Source organism: Lepidochelys olivacea (genome assembly GCF_965140295.1).
Source record: "Lepidochelys olivacea isolate rLepOli2 genome assembly, chromosome: 9".
In the NCBI taxonomy this organism is placed as follows: domain Eukaryota; kingdom Metazoa; phylum Chordata; order Testudines; family Cheloniidae; genus Lepidochelys; species Lepidochelys olivacea.
In genome coordinates this window covers 221,663-242,894 of record NC_140419.1, presented here as the reverse complement: position 1 = coordinate 242,894, position 21,232 = coordinate 221,663, and the positions used below count along the sequence as shown (strand labels likewise).

Below are 21,232 nucleotides of genomic sequence, written 5' to 3'. Positions count from 1 at the left end.
CACAGAGCAGAGCTTGCTGATGGCTCAAGTGCAGGGAATTGTGGTTGCAGGTGACATTGATTTTCAAGTTTTCTATTTTAAAACAACTGGTTTATTTAATTCACACTATAAGAAAACATCCTGTAGCACACATTTGTAATTAAAGAATTATAATCTGTAAATAATGGCCTTCCACACCAAAATACAGGTGCAAAATACATTTGACATTTGTATGACTAAAAAGAATATCCAAAGTTGTTGTTATCAATGCTAATGTAGATTTTGGAAGAGGTGTTAAATCTCAGCCTTCAGGATTTAAGACAATATTTAACTAACGGGATTAGCAGATCTAATACAGACTTCAGATTATCTCACATTTGCGTAAAGTGAGGTTTCTTGCACCCCTCTGGTGCTGGGTATTGTTAGAGGTAGGATAGTGGACAGATGAACCATGGTTCTGATCCAGTATGGCAAAACCTATATTGCTGTGTAGGTGTTTCACAGTCCAGTCTTTCGTCATTCCTGATGTTGGTATCTACCTATTACAATATATAACTTCTGTGTATGAACTGTCATTTTTACTGTATTAGAAATTTGGGCCTTAGTCCTGCTGTTGAATTCATGTTGGTTCCATTGTAAGATTGGGTCTTTATTCTGTTTCACAGCTTCTAAGTAGGTTGGAGATTTATAACAAATTTATCAGTCTGTTATGGAAGTGTGATCTTACATGGTCTTACTGAAAGAAAGAAAGAAAGAAAGAAAGAAAGAAAGAAAGAAAGAAAGAAAGAAGCCAGCCCAAATTGTGGGGCAGGGAAAATAAGCCACATCCCATTTGGAGTCACTGTACCTGTCAACCACTGGCAACTTTTCCTTGTTGGAAGACAAGCAATGGCAAAGAGTGGGATTGGCCAGCAGGCACCGTAGGAAGCCTGTAAAATGCAGTATGGGGCAGAGCAGGCCTCTTCCTGCTCCATCCCACCCTTGCTACCCCCTTTGCTAATTGAACAGCTACAGGCAGTGTGGATTTGATTTAAATCGCTAGTCAGGAAGACACGATTTAATCATGCATTTGTACATAAAAGCACATTCTTGTTGGTTGTTATAACTTTAATACATATTCTTCACAACTCAGGGATAGATGTAGGTTTCATTTTTAGAAGGTACACACAATACATTTTTAAAGTGATTTATTTTGAAAACTTTTCAGATTAGTTTTACAGCTATATCACAAAATGAATGATTGGTTATTTCATTTACCAAAGGTAATTGAAGCAGATATTTATGAAGTCATTGGGAGGTGAACTATCTCCAATTCAACAGGTTAATCATTAATGTTTGGAGGATTTTCTTGCCATGCTCTTTTAGGAGGAGATCACTACCAGACAGACATTTAAATTGTTTTATTTAACTAAAACAACAACGTTATATATTCTGGATTTTTTTTCTTCAACAGTAAACACATAATATTTTAACAAAACAAATGTATGAATTTTTGAATTTAGTTAAACATTCCAGTTCTTTAAAATCAGGTTTGTTTTTGTTCAAATTGTTTTTAATTAAAATAGTTAAATTAAATATTAAAAAAAAATTAAATGGACTATGTCAGCCAGGTAAACATGAGAAACTTAAAATATTGGCTTCTGCAGCTAACTCAGTCGCCTTCATCATCATTTTCCTGTTTGTTCATAATCTGGAAAAGAAAAACAAGCTTTCCTGCTTTTTCAGGTTCCAAACGATTTCTCAATTTGGAATGAATTAGTCCAAAGGAAGAAAATATTCTTTCTACACCAGCAGAAGAAGCTACTGCTGTTCAAAGTGAGATGATCACTTCAACGGTCTCTGAATCCAAGTACTTAAGTTTTCACCAGTTCACTGATGTGACTGTCTTTAAAACATCATCAGCAAACATATATTTCTTGAATGGTTCACCCTTAGCTCTGAAGTTTATTATAGTTGGCGTTATGGAGGGATGATTGCTGGATGTCCATGTCATAGCCAACTCCTCTTCTTCAGCAGTTAAAGTTTGACCCTGGTACCAAGTATTGAGAATATTTGCAAGAAAATGAGCTGGAGATAGTGCTTGTCCCATTCGTTTTTTTAATGCTTGTAGTTTAATTCTGTCATTGCAGATTTCTCTTTTTGAGATCTCACTCGGTTCCTTCCAAATTTCAACGGCATCAGCAATAAAACAGCTATTTCCCTGCATTTGTTCAAGGCTACAGAAATAGGCTTCTGGGTACTCGCATGTGTTCAACGTTTCTCTTAAGCCCAATGTTGAGAACTTTGGCTGTGACAGTGCCATCTATTTTTTCATGATTTTGTTCCCAAACTATCATCAGATTAGACCAGTTCTTGATACAGTGCTCAGAACAGTCCACTACTGAGTTCCATCGCACGTCTTGTGGGAGCGTTAGCTTGGTTCCTCCCACTTTTTTCAGAGCAGCTGCTGCAAAGTGTTTGTTATGGAAGTATTTTTGCAATTTCAACAACATTAGTCTTTATTTCTGGAACACTGAAGTCTTTGGCTAGGAGGTGCATCAAATGAGCACTGCAACCGTATGTTATTAGCTTGGGACTCGCTTCTAAAAAAAAATTCTTCTCATCTAGGATACATTTGCGGCATTGTCTGTGACCAAGCTGCGTACTAGACATTTGAATTTTTTTTCCACAGTTTGTTATAGCTTTTACTGCAACTTCTTTAGAAGTATTTTGCTGTGTGAGCATTTCCTGGTGTATCAATTGTTTCTGTAAGGAAGACATTCCCTTCTTCTGTGGTCACACAAGCACATACAACAGGATCATTGTGGACATTGCTCCACCCATTGAGACTCAGGTTAACAATTTCACCCTCTAGACCTTTGGCACACTGCTCAATTTCTCTTTCATACACTTTGTCCAGCAATTTGCCTGCAACATGTGGACTGTATCCTGGTCTTAATGACTGAACCATGTTAATGAAGTGTGGGTTCTCAATCATATGGAAAGGAGAGTTCGTTGCATAAACAAACCGGGCAATTTTTTCATCAATTACCTCTCTTTTTGTAATCTGCTAGTTCTTATCACAAACTTATCTATGGTTGTTCCTGGATGATGAAGATTTTTTTTCTTTTTGCTAGGTGATATACTGTGGCTATGTGACATATATGGTGTGACTGAAAAACTATCATTGGCAGATAACTCTGAAACTATAGAAAATGATGGTGATCTTGAAGGTGGATGGTCTTTGGAATCCTGAAGGGATTGGGGATGGAGTCTCCTAAACAAAATAAGTCAATGCAGTTATTTAATTATTATTACCATACTGCTCATTTAGTATTACTCATTGCATTCACTGACACTCAGTACTACTTTAAAGGTGAAACTGAAAAAGGAAGTTCTGCTTATTTCAGCTATTTATTTTTTATCACAACTGCATCTAAAATGACAGTACCATAGAGTAACAACTACATTTTTTTGCTCAAACATGAGAATTCAAGAGTAGTCCAGAAGGAAGACAGGCAGTCCTTAAGAAAGATCTATGAAATAAAAAAGTTTATCAACCTGAAGATCCTGCATGTTCAGACATGTTCCTTTCATCATCTTCAACGCAGCTCCCTGCTGAGAAGGAACACGTCTCATGATGTTGTTTCATTCGGGCAACTGGGCCTTGCATTTCTTTGTTGCACTGTTTGCATTTTGCACACATGCCTGTCTTACCCAGAGATAGAGGAACTTCATTAAAATATTCCCAAACTGGGTCTCTTTAACAGCCTGCTGCTATTATAGATTTTCCCTTCTAGTGAGAGAATGGTATGGTAGATTTCAAATCAATGAAGGCTAGCTACACTCAGAAAGACTTCAAGGCTTCTGGAATATGCTGCTCAAACAGTTTCACTTTTGTTTCTACTGCCTGTCCCTCTCTTCTCGCATTTATCTCCGGGCTTCTTCTCCTTGTCCAGATCTATTCCGCCCCCAACAATCTTCACTGAACTTTTTGAAACTTGTCACTTTTAGAGAGAGGTGAGGGATTGACTCTGTGTACACAAATTTGCAGAGGGACAATAGGGTTGAGGTCTGTTATTTCTCACCTCTATATATTATTTATTTTAAAACATTTTTGCTGTTAACGAGCATGTTATCTCTGGAGACACAAATCCACAGTTTGAGAAGTGCAAAACTAAGCATCTCTGATGGTATCTTCTAGACTGAGCACTGAGTCCTATTGGGTAGATAGAAAGATTAACCTAAATAATCTATACAGAAGCCCCTAGAACCCTATAAAATTGGGACCCTAATCTATGAACTATTGGAACTCGCTTACAAAACTTTTCTTAAACATTACATGAATATAGTGTCTCATACTATAGAATTAGAATTTATAATCCCTGTTCCATGATGAGATATCTTTGAGCAATAATGTATCTTAATTAAAACTATCTTTAGATAGGTTTTTTTTCCTCAAAAAGATTTTATTAAACAAATCCGATTTAAAAAAAAAAATCTGGTTGTTTTTTTTAAATCATTGATTTTTATCCACCCTGGCTACAGGCCTGAGTTAGTCCTGGGAAGTGACAGGATGCTCTAAATTTGGGCATCAAAAGTGAAGGAAGGAAAGTGACAGCTCAGCATAGCTGTTGCTTACCTTCATTTAGCTCTGTTGCCTAGACAGAGTACCTTAAGGAGTTTCTTTGGTTTAAACTAAAGAATAATAAGAAAGTTGTGGCCTCATAGCCAAAAGATTCTAATTTGTCTCTGTCCTTATTGGATCTTTGCCATTCAGAATCTACAGTTTATTGTTTGAGAATTAAAATCAATTTTTCTCACATTGGCCTGTGCAGACTGAATATGTGTATTTGTGCACACCTCATACCATCATGCTGCAAGCACATCTTCAACAGATTATTAGAATATGAAAGCTCTAGTATTTTATAGCATTAGGATTGGCGGTATAAGGATCATGTTGAGAGAGTAACGTTTTTTCCTTTTGCATTTTTCTTTTAGGGTTGAGAAGAAAGAGCGAGCCCGCTTAAAGACAGTGAAATTTAATTCCAAAATGAGAGGAGATAAAGGGGTGAGTTTATGAAATGTTAATTACTTTTTTCATTAACATGGGTGGTAACATGTTTGAGTGGCTTATGTATGTGGATTTAACTTTCCTTATTTAATGATAACAGTTAAAAACTAAAACATCTATCAGACAAAACCAGTTTATTCTAAAAATTATTATTTAACAAATGGTAATTTTTAGGGCTGTCAAGCGATTAAAAAAATGTTATCGTGATTAATCACACAATTAAAAAACTTAATCGTGGGACTAATTGCATTGTTAAACAATAATAGAATACCATTTATTTAAATGTTCTTGGATATTTTCTCCATTTTCAAATATATTGATTTCAATTACAACACAGAATACAAAGTGTACAGTGCTCACTTTATATTTATTTTTGATTACCAGTATTTGCACTGTAAAAAAACAAAAGAAATAATATTTTTCAATTCACCTAATACAAGTACTGTAATGCAATCTCTTTATCATGAAAGTTGAACTTACAAATGTAGAATTATGTACAAAAAAACTTGCATTCAAAAATAAAACAATGTAAAATTTTAGAGCCTGCAAGTCCACTCAGTTGTACTTCTTATTCAGCCAATCCCTCAGACAAACAAGTTTGTTTACAATTGCAGGAGATAATGCTGCCCGCTTCTTGTTTACAATGTCACCTGAAAGTGAGGACAGGATTCTCGTGGCACTGTTCTAGCCGGTGTCGCAAGATATTTACGTGCCAGATGCACTAAAGATTCACATGTTCCTTCGTGCTTCAACCACCATTCCAGAAGATATGCGTCCATGCTGATGACAAGTTCTACTGGATAAGAAACCAAAGCAGTGCGGACCGATGCATGTTCATTTTCGTTATCTGAGTCAGATGCCACCAGAGGAAGGTTGATTTTCTTTTTTGGTGGTTCAGTTTGTGTAGTTTCCACATTGGAGTGTTGCTCTTTTAAGACTTCTGAAAGCAAGCTCCATACCTAGTCCCTCTCAGATTTTGGAAGACATTTCAGATTCTTGAACCTTGGGGCGAGTGCTGTAGCTATCTTTAGAAATCTCACATTGGTACGTTCTTTGCATTTCGTCATATCTCCAGTGAAAGTGTTCTTAAAATGAACAACATGTGCTGCGTCATCATCCGAGATGTCTGTAACAGGAAATATATAGCAGAATGCAGGTAAAACAGAGCAGGGGACACACAATTCTGCCCCAAGGAGTTCAGTCAGAAATGTAATTAATGGTTATTTTTTTAATGAGCATTATCAGCGTGGAAGCATGTCCTCTGGAATGGTGGCTGAAGCATGAAGCGGCATACAAATGGTTAGTATATCTGGCACGTAAATACCTTGCTACAAAAGTGCCATGCCAAATGCCTGTTCTCACTTTCGGGTGACATTGTAAATAAGAAGAGGGCAGCATTATCTCCTGTAAATGTAAACAAACTTATTTGTCTTAGCGATTGGCTGAACAAGAAATAGGAGTGAGTGGACTTGTAGGCTGTGAAGTTTTACATAAATCTACCTTTGTAAGTTGCACTTTCATGACAAAAAGATTGCACTACAGTACTTGTATGAGGTGAATTAAAAAATACTATTTCTTTTATCATCTTTACAATGCAAATATTTGTAAGCAAAAATAATATACGCTTTGATTTCAATTAAAACACAAAATAAAATATATATGAAAATGTAGAAATACATCCAAAATATGTGATTAATCACGATTAATTAATTTTTTTATCGCAATTACTTTTTTTGAGTTAGGAGTGAATGTTTTTGCTAATAATATAATATACAGAGAAAGCCATAAATGGAAATGGTCCTATATGGTGATAAATTAATGCCAAAAAACAATTTGTGTAGTATTTGAAAGTTATGGGTCATTAATGTGGACCACAGCCTTAATGGTCTCTTTTGGGGGAGAGAGTGACTTTGCTCCTTCATTTTAAAAAATGGCTACCCTATACAGTATTTTTTTAATAATGAAGAAGTCTAAACATTTTTTGTCAGTAGGTCTGTCTGAGGATAATAAACCTACATTTTGAGTCACTTAAGGACTATGTGAGAGAGATTCTCACTGTCAGTTAAATGTTAACCTAGAGTTTTTGTTATTGGTTCATCAGAAACTGAAGGGTAGTTTATGCATGTCAAAGACTGTTGTTTTAGAGGAAAAAATGATAAAAATTCACTCTGAGGTAATATTTAGGAAACTAATGTTTCACCAAATTATTACAAATGCTCAGAAAACAGAATTATAATGCATAATAGTCTCAGGAAGAATCTGTTACTACTATTTTTAAAATAGCCTAACCATTTTTCAAATTTTAGAATATAATTATATTCTGCCATGATTATGATTCTCATAGAATCGTAAAACTGGAAGGAACTACAAGAGGTCATCTAGTCCAGTCCCCTGCACTCATGGCAGGACTAAGCATTATCTGGACCATCCCTGACAGGTGTTTGTCTAACCTGCTCTTAAAAACCTCCAATGATGGAGATTCCACAGCCTCCCTAGACAATTTATTCCAATGCTTAACTACCCTGACAGGAAGTTTTTCCTAACGTCCAACCTAAACTGCCCTGGCTGCAATTTAAACCCATTGCTTCTTGTCCTATCCTCAGAGGTTAGGAACAACAATTTTTCCTCCCTCCTCCTTGTAAAAACCTTTTATGTACTTGAAAACTGTTATCGTGGCCCCTCTCAGTCTCCTCTTCTTGAGACTAAACAAACCCTACTTTTTCAATCTTTCCTCACTGATCATGTTTTCTAGACCTTTAATCATTTTTGTTGCTCTTCTCTGGACTTTCTCCAACTTGTCCACATCTTCCCTAAATACTCCAGTTTTACAGTCAAATCAAATCCCGTAAAATAGGGATTGTAACAGGTGTTTCCAGATCTTCTACAACTACTGATATGCTAATAAGCATAGCTAAAATACATTTTCAGTTTAAGGACTTATCTAAATTACTAATCTGTTGACATTTTAGCCAAAATATGCTTCATAATTTTTGGAAATAAATACACTAGTTCAAATAAATACACTATAATCATTTTAAAAGTGGAGAGAGCTAATGCAGTAATATCCAGAGTAGGCTACTGCTATAGATCCCAAAGATTTCTTTTTAATTGTGTTTACTTAGTAAATTAGATATAATCATTTCCTTTATATGGTTTCTATAAATACACAGAATCAAATTGAAGGGACGAGGTAATAAGAATATATAGTCCTGATAAAGTAAGACTTATCTTTTCTTGGACCAACTTCTGCTTTCTTTTATTACATGGTTCCTGTCAGCAAATGCAATGTGCCTTTCATGGGTATTTGTAAGATAGCTTGGTGTACCGTTAGGCATATCTTCAATTGAGCAACCTCAAAAGAATTTTGTTTAATCAGCGCTTTCAAAAGAGCAGTTTAAACAGTGCCTGTTTGGGTACCTGCTTACTAGATAATGCATGTTATGCCCATGTTACATATTGAAAGTTTTAATTAGTTGTATTAATAGTAAAATGTACCTGAATGTGTATCTGCATTTTTGCACATAATCTGTTTTAGATGGAAACAAATACCTTTAGTGACTTTCTGACGGCCAAATTTAATACTGCCTTGAGACTTACTTGGATCATTGTTTATATCTTTTCAGTTTGTACATGCAAAATTACATATTGGAATATTATACCATGCCAACTGAGGGTGTAGTAATTTTTATATATTTTGAATTTACTGTTTAATTTTATAGCATTTAACATTTTACCATTGAGCAGGTTACTTTTCTTACAGTGATAAAGTTATACATTAATCTTCAGGTTTTTCACGTTACTTGTAACTGACATCCTCAACCTGAGATAGTCGCAAAAGGAATATTCTTAGACATTTAAATATTTGTTGTGATTGTTTTTAATTAAATTAGAATAATTTTGCAAAACATTACCATACAGCATATTCCTTGAGAAGATAATCGCATGTTTTTGTAACTTGTCTACCATAAAATTGTAAACAGTTAACTGAATTAACTATGTATTTAAATCATAGTCTTGTATGTTGACTGTAACAAAGTTTGTACACAGTCACTGTGTACTAACACAGCACCAAAAATATGCATGAAATACTGAGTGGAAAAACAAACTACGCTTGCCATTGATAGAGAACTGCATTTCTTTCTCTATAATAACATTTCCTGTTCCAAGCACTCATTAATCTTAAGCTGTTCATAGTCTTTTGCTTCAGCTGCAAATTTTAATATTTCAGTTTCTCTTTAAAATACCCTTAGTATCTCACTGTAAGGTCTGGGCTACACTATTCGTGTAGCTGAAGTCAAAGTATCTTAGTTTGACTTACCTGACCGTCCTCACGGCGGCGAGTCAACCACAGCAGCTCCCCCGTCAACTCCGCTTACTCCTCCTGCCAAGGTGGAGTATAGGTGTCAATTCGGAGATCGATTTATCGCGTCTAGATAAGACGCGATAAATCAATCCCCAATATATCGATCACTACCTGGCGGATAGTGAAGACTTAGCCTAATTGTCATGTGGGTATTTTCCCCCAATGTAACTACATGAAAGATATCTACCTGCAGTATTTTACATATGTATTATATTATACTTCTTTGACGTTTTCAAATATCACGTATCAAGAATCCTTACTTAAAGGATTTTATGTAATGATAAAGTAAATATTGCAGCCCTAAATATAATATTGAGAGAAAACATTAAAATGCCAATTCATTTATTCTAAGGAAAACTGAGAAACTGGAGCATGCATGATTATAATTTTTCTTCTCTATTCTTTTAATATACACATTTATCTCATTTTGCTTGTGCTGCTTCTGTTTTTAACAAATTGTTTTTTGTGTAAACTATCCATCATTTGCATTGGGTTTATGAAATATTTATAAAATTAATGTGTCTACAATTAATAAGCAATTCTCTCTAGCCTTTATAATCATATCTTTTTTAAAAAAATCATCTTTTGGCTAATGTTTTATTTAAAATCAGTACATTATTACTATTTATTTTGCAATGAAACTGACTCTGACCATTACATATGCAGTATATGAAATTATTGTTAAATGGTTTTAAATCAATAAAATTTACTATAGAGGAAGTCAAATCAAAGATTAGTTTTATCAAATATTTTTAAAAGGTATCTAAACAAAAATGAGTATTCTGCCAGAAGTGCATTAAAAGCACCACTGCGTTGTTCTAATTGTCAAAGATAGCTAAATCTTTTTTCCTTATTTGACTTGCACCAAAATTTTGTCAGAGCTTTCCATAACGTTCTTCTTTTGAAGTTGAAACATTTTGTCTGACTTATGCTCCATGGTGGCCTTTGCCCTTGTGCTGCAGTTGCATTTGTTATGTGAAACCTCCAATTATGGAAATCCATGTTACATGCTTGGTGTACGTGGTTGTGAGATCTAGGATTAATTTCAATTTTAAGAATGATTGATAGACCTCTATGCTGAAGTAGCAATGACTTGCTGCCATCAGCTTTGGTCCTCCTGAGCTTCAGTACCTTAGCCCAGAATCCTGCCCATACCACCTGTAGTTCATGCAAACATACGATTGGTTAGGTGCCAGTTCTCGTGCCCATATGTCTGGATAATACTTCTCACAGCTGAATACCAGTTTTGCTAGTCACTGATGCCAACCAGTTAAGAGGTTTTATGAACTTCCTAATTAATATTTTTAGTGCTTTTTTTCCAGAACTCTCCCTTCTCTGGCAGGCCTCAGTGTGCTCCACTGGTACCATATGCCTTTTTTGTACCTGGTAATATTTAAACAACAAAATACATTATTTTAACAGTGGCAGTGATGACATCAGTTCATCCTCCAGCATCTGTCATTGCTAAACAAGTCTGTGTTAAAGCAGATGGCCGGAAAGGCTGTGAACATTGTAGTAGAGTGCAAACTACATGATACACTGCAGGCATTCACTGAATAAATGCCAAGCTTATCATTGTGCTGGTTGTGCACTAGCCCTGAAAAAAGAGCTCAGCAAGTCAAAGAAGCACAGCGCTGCCTGACCCCCTAATTGCTGCTATATCTCCTTCCACATGGAGTAATGGAAGGGAAGAAAAAAGCACTTTGTACATGTTTCTTCCAATAAGACTTACCTTCATCTGGATCACATTGTGATTAAGGGAGGGTAAGGTCCAACTGGATAAAATATGATGGACAAAGCATATTGCAGTTATGCTATAGATTCTAGAAATAACTATTAATAGAATCCTTATAGCAAGAACTGAAAATCAGTACTTTCTTTTGAAGAATTTACTTTGAAAAATGACTCTATAGAAATGGCATTGTGTTGCTCCATGCTTCTGGCACAGTGTCCATATCACATGTTTTTAATTTAGAAATAAACTCTGCAAACTCAGCCACTCCTTTCACATCATCACCAGTAACAGAAGTTCTGCAGGCCAGATGAAGCACACTGACTGATTATTAAACAGGTCACTTAATGATACAGGGAGCAGTTGTGCACAGTAAGAAGGTTCCATTTTAATATAGCCACTTTCCAGAATAGAACTACGCTGTAAGGATGGGAGGTTTTCATCATATTTTCAGCAGTGGACATCACCAATTTTAGTTAAATCTATGTTGCCATCTTCCACATACAGTGTACATAAAGGTGTATATTCATCTCATTTCTAAAGTAGCCTAGGATTGTAATAATAGCTTGAGCTCAAATGGAAAAAAATTGTGATAAAAAAAATCCTCACTAAATCAGGATAAAGCATCTGAGCTGTACAAATCCTTCAGCATCAATACCAGAATTCCTAATTCTTGCTGAATACCATCCTGAGCTTTGCAGTGTCTGATTTCTAAAATGACAGTTCCACCCCTATGCCCCATCCCCACAATGCTGAAGAAAAATTAACAATCTGAACAATGAAATAAGTAAGTGTTAAGAATGGACCTTGGCACTGGGATGTGGACTTTCCCACTGCAATGTTCATTTCTTGCCATGAATTTGTGAGGAATTGCTGATGCAGAAGAATTAAGGAAAATGCAGAGATTTTTTTTTTAAAGTGATGATGAATGTTTTAAGTGAGCAAAACTATTGTTTTTTGTAAAATTGTTGTTTTCACTACTCTTTTTTCTGGAAGTAGTATCAGCATTTAATTATTTTGCTTTCATATACATTGGCTGTCGTTCAAATATTTAGTTGTGCCTTTGCAAGCAGATAATGCTGTGAATACCTGGTTACCCCTGTACTAGCTAATATCTGTGACTTCCTCCATTCTGTTTATCAAATGGTTTTTACTTTTGATGGTTTTAGCAGCCTACTGGCTCTCACTTTTTTTTCTTCGCAAAGGATCTGAATTGTGAAGCATAAGGCCACAGATGATAAACCATGGATACCAGCTTTCCAATTCTTTTCCAATTGCAAAATATGGAGGGTTTGAGCATAACCAAAAGCCCACTCTATTTCTGATGAGCTGGGGTGATGATGTTAAATTAAAATATAAACTGCATTATGTGGTTATAGGAGTCAGCTTCCACAAAGCTGCTGGGGCTGGGCCTTTGTACACACAGACATTAGACACCCTTTGTTTTGCCCCTCCTTCTCTTCTTCAGCAGTCATTCAATGACAAGCGTAAAAAGAACCTCTTTTCCCGAAAATTTCCCTTCTACAAGAACAAGGACCAGAGTGAGCAAGAAACCAGTGATATTGACCGTAAGTACGTGGAATCCAGTGGAGAGAAAAACATACACACACCGAAGGGCCTGCTAGCTTCCAGTAGGGTGTTACCTTGGAGACAGTTTCAAGAGCTGCAACAGGTTAATGGAACTCAAACAAAGTGAATGACAAAACAGCCTTTTAAATCAATAAATTGATCCATGTGCTGTTACAGTGCATCCTAACTGTTCTTGGAATCCAAGAGCAGCCTTGTTCATAGTGAACTGGATGGGACTGTGGGATGATGATTATGTGTGTAATTGGAGGTGATAACTAAGTTCTGTTACTCTGTTAATTGTACCTTATCAATAACTTCATAAAGAGAGTGCACTGCTTTAAAACTGTTAGATTATAAATGAACTATAACCAGTCACTTTAGACTCATTCTTTGAAATTTGTTCTATTTTAATCTTTAATTTTAATACTGTCCTAATTTTAAGGGTGTTTCTTTAATTCTTTATTGCCTTCATTGGAAAAAAGTATTTTTGAAACAGAAATCTTATTTTTACAATAAAAATAAAGTTGATTTTTCAGATCTTACCTACTATAAGATCCCTCTGCCTTTGCATCAGTGATAACACTTCAGCTGCTAGCCATTTTAAATCCTAGGAGCTGACTGTGAAAAAACTTTCTGTAGATCTATGTCTCCCTGTAATGTTCTTGAAACTGTCTCTTACCGTAGCGCCAGTTTTATACATTACTGACAGTTATTTTTTTTTTTTGTGATTATCTTTTTATTGCTTGCCCTCTGGGGACTACTCTACAGGAGATCCCTGACGACATGGGATCAAAAGGCCTGAGTAAGTGATCAAAATACGCCCAAGTTATATTTAACCTCCATCTGTAAACTTAATTTTTATAGATCCATTTTAAGACTGGTGGTATTGCTCTGCGGACGTAAGGAGGTTAATTATTTCAAAGTATTCTATAGAATTTTCTTAATTTGTTTCAGAGTAACAGCCGTGTTAGTCTGTATTCGCAAAAAGAAAAGGAGTACTTGTGGCACCTTAGAGACTAACCAATTTATTTGAGCATGAGCTTTCGTGAGCTACAGCTCACTTCATCGGATGCATACCGTGGAAACTGCAGCAGACTTTATATACACACAGAGAATATGAAACAATACCTCCTCCCACCCCACTGTCCTGCTGGTAATAGCTTATCTAAAGTGATCATCAGGTTGGGCCATTTCCAGCACAAATCCAGGTTTTCTCACCCTCCACCCCCCCACACAAATTCACTCTCCTGCTGGTGATAGCCCATCCAAAGTGACAACTCTTTACACAATGTGCATGATAATCAAGTTGGGCCATTTCCTGCACAAATCCAGGTTCTCTCACCCCCTCATGAGAACCTGGATTTGTGCAGGAAATGGCCCAACTTGATTATCATGCACATTGTGTAAAGAGTTGTCACTTTGGATGGGTTATCACCAGCAGGAGAGTGAATTTGTGTGGGGGGGTGGAGGGTGAGAAAACCTGGATTTGTGCTGGAAATGGCCCAACCTGATGATCACTTTAGATAAGCTATTACCAGCAGGACAGTGGGGTGGGAGGAGGTATTGTTTCATATTCTCTGTGTGTATATAAAGTCTGCTGCAGTTTCCACGGTATGCATCCGATGAAGTGAGCTGTAGCTCACGAAAGCTCATGCTCAAATAAATTGGTTAGTCTCTAAGGTGCCACAAGTACTCCTTTTCTTTTTTCTTAATTTGTAACATTCTTGGGTTTTATCTTTTAAGATCTTCCTACTTCATTTAATTCAGGTGACAATCACTTTTTATTTTTGGTTTAGAAGCTTACGCAAAGATACTGTATGTCACAGATAACGACTGCTCTCTCTGAACTAGTTAATGTATCTTTTCTAGTACGTCATTTTTATATTGGTTTTACCATAAATTTTTTTAAGAAATACAGTATTCTACAGTTATGAGCCACACCATTGCAATAATGCTTATTTGCTTCAGTTTTTAATTATTATTGTAGAATATCGTATTTTTAATGGCTGCTACTACTAAAATGCCTTTACATATTTTAAAATTAGCAGCAGTAAAAATAGCTTCATTTTCTCTTACATGATGGAAAATGCATTCTGGCAGAGATAAGATGGGGAGGAGGTTCTATCTGATCTATTTTGTCTCTTATGTGGTACTCACATAAGAATACTGATCATATAGTAAGGAGTCATTATTAAGCACATGTCCTGTATAAGTATCACTTTCAGTTCCTACAAAACCATTATCTGTTTTATTACATGAAGCATAATAGCACTGGGGATGCTAAATAAGTAATGCTGGATTAGTAATAGCCATGTTTTGAAAAATTTAGTTTGTAATTTAAATTACAGCAAGTTTTAAAAACTACCAATTACTTTAGTAGACCTATCTGTGTATAATTGTCTGGGTGTTCAGGCAGCATTATCATGATAATCCAGCAAAGGATAAAATTTGCGGGTAAAGTTAAAATTTAGTAGCTTAGTTTTAAAATATTGGTGATCAAGACACACAAATTATCTCATACTTCTGGATTGGTAAGGCTCTGAGGCCACAGACAAAACATTCTGGTGAGTACTAACTTTCTATTCTACCAGCCTATTAGAATTCTTTGAGGGGGGTCAACAAACATGTGGACAAGGGTGATCCAGTGGATATAGTGTACTTGGACATTCAGAAAGCCTTTAACAAGGTTCTTCACCAAACACTCTTACGCAAAGTAAGCAGTCATGGGATAAGAGGGAAGGTGCTCTCTTGGATCATTAACTGGTTAAAAGATAGGAATAAATGGTCAGTTTTCAGAGTGGCAAGAGGTAAATAGCCAAGTCCCTAAGGATTTGTACTTGCACCAGTGTTGTTCAACATATTCATGAATAAGGCTGCAATCCTTTCACAGAGGTTACAGAAGTCATGAATTCTGTGACTTTCTGCGACCTCCGTGACTTCCACAGTGGCTAGTGCAGCTGACTTCAGGGCCACCTGAGCAGCCAAGGGTGCAGCTGGTCCTGGGGACCACCCAAGCAGCAGCCCCGGGAAGCATCTTAGCAGCAGTCCCCGGGGCAACCACACTGGCTGCTGCTTGGGTGGCCCCAGGCAACTGACTCCAGGGACTGCCAGAACTGCAGCTGGTGTGGCTGGCTCTGGGGAACACCAGAGCAGCGGTTCTGGGGGTGCCCTGGGGACCGCCAAAATAGCGGTTCTGGGGCAGCAGCATGGGGCACCTGGAGGCCGGCCGGAGAGTGGTCCCCTGGAGCAGGGGGTCTCTGGAGCAGCAGGACCCCAGAAGTAGAGATTTAGTCCAGAGTATTTTTGGTTAGAGTCATGGACAGGTCACAGGCTGTGAATTTTTACTTATTGCCTGTGACCTGTCCATGACTTACCAAAAATACCCATGACTAAATTTTAGGCTGATTCATAAATGATCTGAAAAAGGGGGTAAACAGTGAGGTGGTAGAGTTTGCAGATGATACTATTAGTAAAGATAGTTAAGTCCAAAGCTGACTATGGGTGACTGGTCAACAGAATGGCAGAAGAAATTCAATGTTGAAAAATGCAAAGTAATGCACATTGGAAAACATAATCCCAACTATACGTACAAAATGATGGGGTCTAAAATAGCTGTTACCACACAAGAAAGAGATCTTGTAGTCATTGTGGATAGTTCTATGTGCAGCAGCAGTCAAAAAAGCTACCAGAATGTTAGGAACCATTAGGAAAGGGATAGATAATAAGAATAATAATGTCACTATATAAATCCATGGTACGCCCACTCTTTGAATACTGTTTGCAGTTCTGGTTGCCCAATCTCCAAAAAGATATATTAGAATTGGAAAAAATATAGAGAACAGTAACAAAAATGTTTAGAAGTATGAAACAGCTTCCATATGAGGAGAGATTAGAAAAACTGGAACTTTTCAGTTTAGAAGATGACTAAGGTGGGGGTTGGGTATGATAGAGGTCTATAAAACATGAATAGTGTGGAAAAGTGAATAGCAAAGTGTTACTTACTCCTTCACATACCACAAGGAGTCTTGTGTGTGCTTGCTATGGAACCGCTTCCTGAAATGAAGAGCTTCTGGCAGCATAAGTGCTACCTTCCAGGCCTCCATAGACCTCACTCTCTGTACAGGTATCAAGATGCACACACCAACCCCTGAATACTTGGAGCATTTTCTGTGTCCAGACCGGGGGTTCTCAAGCTGGGGTCGTGACTCCTCAGGGGATCATGAGGTTATTAGCTGGGGGGTCGCAAGCTGTCAGCCTCCACCCCAAACTCCACTTTGCCTCCAATATTTATAATAGTGTTAAATATTTTTAAAGTATTTAATTTATAAGGGGGGTCACACTCAGAGGCTTGCTGTGTGAAAGGGGTCACCACTACAAAAGTTTGAGAACCACTGAACACTCATGCACTGGGCCTGATATTCTCAAAGCAACAGTACACACCAGGTTGTAAGATTCAACTCAAGACCAGCACTTTGTTTAACGCAAAGCACTTAGATACACTGGCGGTGAAAACAAGAATAAGTTTTATTATCAAAGACTAGTGATTCACATGAAGAGTGAGTAAGGATATTGGAAACAAATGGTTACGTATAAAACAAAATCATAACACACTATCTAGAGACAAAACTTAAAACCGGTTAACCTCCTGTCTAAAACATTTTCTCTTGCCCAAAGTCCTGTTCATTGTTTTCAACCAGGGTTGGCTGAGACTTTCCTTTTATGAAAGCAAACGCACAGTCCGTTTAGTTTGTAGGTGCAGGATGCCACAGTGCCCTCTTTACCTTCTAGAAATACCTCCAATGTTCATTGTCTTTACTCATAAAAAAGCTAAACCCCTGTTGAATTCATATCGCTTCGTAAGTGTTTGACTTCATTAGTAAAGGAGCATCCATTGTGTTAGCCTAAAATGCTTAATTTATATTCCAACAGAGAGATACGTGTTTATCTCCTGTCTGGAGGAATCTTTCTAAGTGTAATCTTTTGGTGAACTGCTTTTAACTTACATGCTTAAGAACATAATTTTCTAATACATATAACTCCTTGCATAGTACATGTAGATACTTTTCACAATGATATTGATGGCTTTCATTTGAAACCTCAAAGGACATTCTTCGGTGACCCAAATGTGCATATCATAATCAGGAGATGCTTGAACCCTTCTGCACCCCCCTTGCCAGTTGATATTAAGAGGTTCTTGGGTCAGAGGAGCCCAACCAGATTTCTTGTATCCCATTATAGTTCCCAAAAAACTTTTGCTGCAGTCTTTGCTAGTTGGATCTCCTTCTCTTCTCATGGCTGATATTAAGCCCTGCAGTCCTACACCTTTACAACTCGTGCCCATTACTATAGTGTCATATTACTGGTTATTAGAGAGACAAGGTGGGTGAGGTAATCTCTTTTGTTGGACCAACTTCTGTTGGTGAGAGAGACAAGCTTTTGAACTTACACAGAGATCTTCTTGACCCCTGAGTTCTGTGTAAGCTCAAAAGCTTCTCTCACCGATAAAAGTTGGTCCAATAAAAGATATTACTTCACCCACCTTGTCTCTCTAATATCCTGGGACCAACACAGCTATAACACTGCATACACTACTGGTTAGTCTAATAAACTGATGAAATGGTGTCTCCAAGGTGCATACTGCTTGGTGTGTCCTTCGCAGGATGCATTTCTTCCATGCTCTATAGGTAGACCTTTATCTCTCTATTTTCTTCTTCAAGTAGTGTCCCTGTGGGTGCTCCGCTTTAGGTGTTGATGCATTCCTGCGCCACAGATCGGAGATTTTCTGTAGCAATGCTCGGTCAGGGCGTGCGTGTGCAATAGTCATCTTGTGGTGCCATTGGCACCTCATGTAGTGCACACACAACCCAACCCATGCAGTTCCTTCTCAACCATCCTGGGCTGCAGATGGAACTCAGTGGCCATGCTGCCTCTTCATTTTTCTCTCTATAGAAATAGTTAGATTAGCTGTAGCTTAGTAAGTCTAGTTTGGTTAGTTAGTTATTCTTTTAAAAAAAAATTACTATAGATATTTTCTTTTAATTGCTATTTTTCCCACACTTTCCCAGTTGGGAAACTTTAACGCCCACGATGCCTGGCTTGCCTGGGTTTAAATGATGTGACTCTTGTCATGAGGTGAAACCCATCTCAGACAGCCACTCACTGTGTGTACGTTGTTTGGGGAGACCCATATCCCTCAAAAATGTGCCCATTGCCACAACCTTAAAGCCAGGGCTGGGCGTGATCAAGATCTCCGCCTCAAGATGATTTTGATGGAAAAGTCCCTTCAGCCTCCTCTTTAGGGACAAAAATCGACAGCAGCAAATGGTTCCCTGAACAAAACCTCTGCTAATTGGAGTGCTCAGTCTTCCAAATCATCCAGGAAGCGAGCTGCAACCTCCCCTAATAGGGACAGGCAGAGAAAGAAAAGGTGCCTGGCGAGGTCGTTATCCTCAGTGCCGAGCTCGAGTAGAGTGAGCATCTTTGAGGTTCCAGGGACCTCTGGCACTGTCCCTCTGTGGACCTCTGCTGAGCCCCGCCGCTCCGGAATGGAGTCAAGACACTCCTCCTGTATGGCATCGACCACCCTGGTGTGGGAGTCATAGAATCATAGAATATTAGGGTTGGAAGAGACTTCAGGAGGTCATCTAGTCCAATCCCCTGCTCAAAGCAGGACCAACACCAACTAAATCATCCCAGGCAGGGCTTTGCCAAGCCGGGTCTTAAAAACCTCTAAGGATGGAGATTCCACCACCTCCCTAGGTAACGCATTCCAGTGCTTCACCACCCTCCTAGTGAAATAGTGTTTCTTAATATCCAACCTAGACCTCCCCCACTGCAACTTGAGACCATTGCTTCTTGTTCTGTCATCTGCCACTACTGAGAACAGCCTAGCTCCATCCTCTTTGGAACCCCCCTTCAGGTAGTTGAAGGCTGCTATCAAATCCCCCCTCACTCTTCTTTTCTGCTGACTAAATTACCCCAGTTCCCTCAGCCTCTCCTTGTAAGTCATGTGCCCCAGCCCCCTAATCATTTTCATTGCCCTCTTTCCAATTTGTCAACATCCCTTCTGTAGTGGGGGGACCAAAACTCAATACTCAATACTCCAGGTGTGGCCTCACCAGTGCCGAATAGAGGGGAATAATCACTTCCCTCAATCTGCTGGCAATGTTCCTAATAATATAACCCAAAATGCCACTGGCCTTCTTGGCAACAAGGGCACACTGCTGACTCACATCCAGCTTCTCATCCACTGTAATCCCTGTGTCCTTTTCTGCAGAACTGCTGCTTAGCCATTCGGTCCCCAGCCTGTAGCCGTGCATGGGATTCTTCTGTCCTAAGTGCAGGACTCTGCACTTGTCCTTGTTGAACCTCATCAGATTTCAGAGTTGGCACTGAGAGCAGTACCACAGGCAGTGCCATCCCCATCAGCACTGACGGACAGGCTAAGGACAGCTCTGACCGCATCGGCAGCAACTGCACCACCAGGGAAGCACACAGCTCCGCAACAGTTCCTACACCAGAAAGACATAGCGGTTTCTTTGGTACCACAGTTGCCTTTGCTCAGCACCAAGGGATCGCCAGGCCAACTAATGGAGCAGCTAACCACTTCACCTGCTCCCCAGTCTCTCTCCAGCAATGAAGAGGACATATGTGGGAGTCAGTTCTCTTCCCAGCACTCTTCACCCATGGAGAGGAGACCTCCAAGTAAGGCTGTTAAGACCACATCCCACCAAACTCGAGAGATGCAACAATGGTACAGGCAGTCCTGGACTTGCCCTCCGATGCCTTTCCCTCTGTAGTGCTCCCCCCCCAGGATCCCTGGGCGGCACATAGGGTCCAATATACTAGACCCTTGACTCCAGGCTGAGGGGAAATTCACTCTCCTCCACCTTCCCAGAGTAGGGACACATCGGAAGTATCCAAAGGCATGGAAGATGAAGAGGAAGAAGGCTTGGACCAGGAAGGCTTTTCACCAGCTCAGAATTCATCTTCCTCCCCTGATGAAGCCGTCATACCACCGCCTCCAACTACAGTGGACGACCTGAAACAATTTCAAGAACTCTTTAAAAGAGTAGCCGCCAGCCAAGACATTCCATTAAGGAGGTGCAAGAAATCCAGGACAAGCTGCTACAAATCCTACACTTTTCTTTTTTTTTTTTTTGTTGGCTACACCTCTCTTGATTGCTCAAAGAGTTACAGACTTCCAGTTTGAAGGGCCAAATTCTTTGCGGAGAATTCAGATTTTCTCTCCACATCCTGAAGGATTCTCAGACCATGTTACACTCCTTAGGAATCTATACTGTGGGCCAGAAGAGAAGATATACCTCTCAACCGCACAACAGATCACAATCTTCTCAATACCCACCATCTCAGTGCTGTTATGAGCCACAGTGTAAGAGGGCCAGGGCTCAAAAGTGGGAACAGTCTGCACCCCAGTCCATGACCTCTCAAACTGCCTCTTATACGTACTTTTGGTGAGCTGGTCGAGGGCCTGAACAATGATACCTTACAGCATCAGCGGCAATCTATATACCCG

The 21,232-nt window shown here is 38.6% G+C and overlaps 1 protein-coding gene across 14 annotated transcripts in view; it reads left to right on the top strand.

The window, feature by feature from the left end:
* DLG1 (discs large MAGUK scaffold protein 1) overlaps window positions 1-21,232 on the top strand; it is a 427,573-nt gene that overhangs the window by 357,864 nt on the left and 48,477 nt on the right. For 6 of the 14 annotated variants that reach the window (XM_084638863.1, XM_084638874.1, XM_084638873.1 and 3 more), the window contains 2 exons: window positions 4,960-5,029; window positions 12,596-12,695. In XM_084638863.1, the coding sequence (XP_084494989.1) occupies window positions 4,960-5,029; window positions 12,596-12,695 (170 nt within the window). Of the gene's footprint in view, window positions 1-4,959; window positions 5,030-12,595; window positions 12,696-13,464; window positions 13,499-21,232 lie in introns of all 14 variants that reach the window. The other 8 variants (XM_084638865.1, XM_084638875.1, XM_084638870.1 and 5 more) reach the window with 2 other exon arrangements.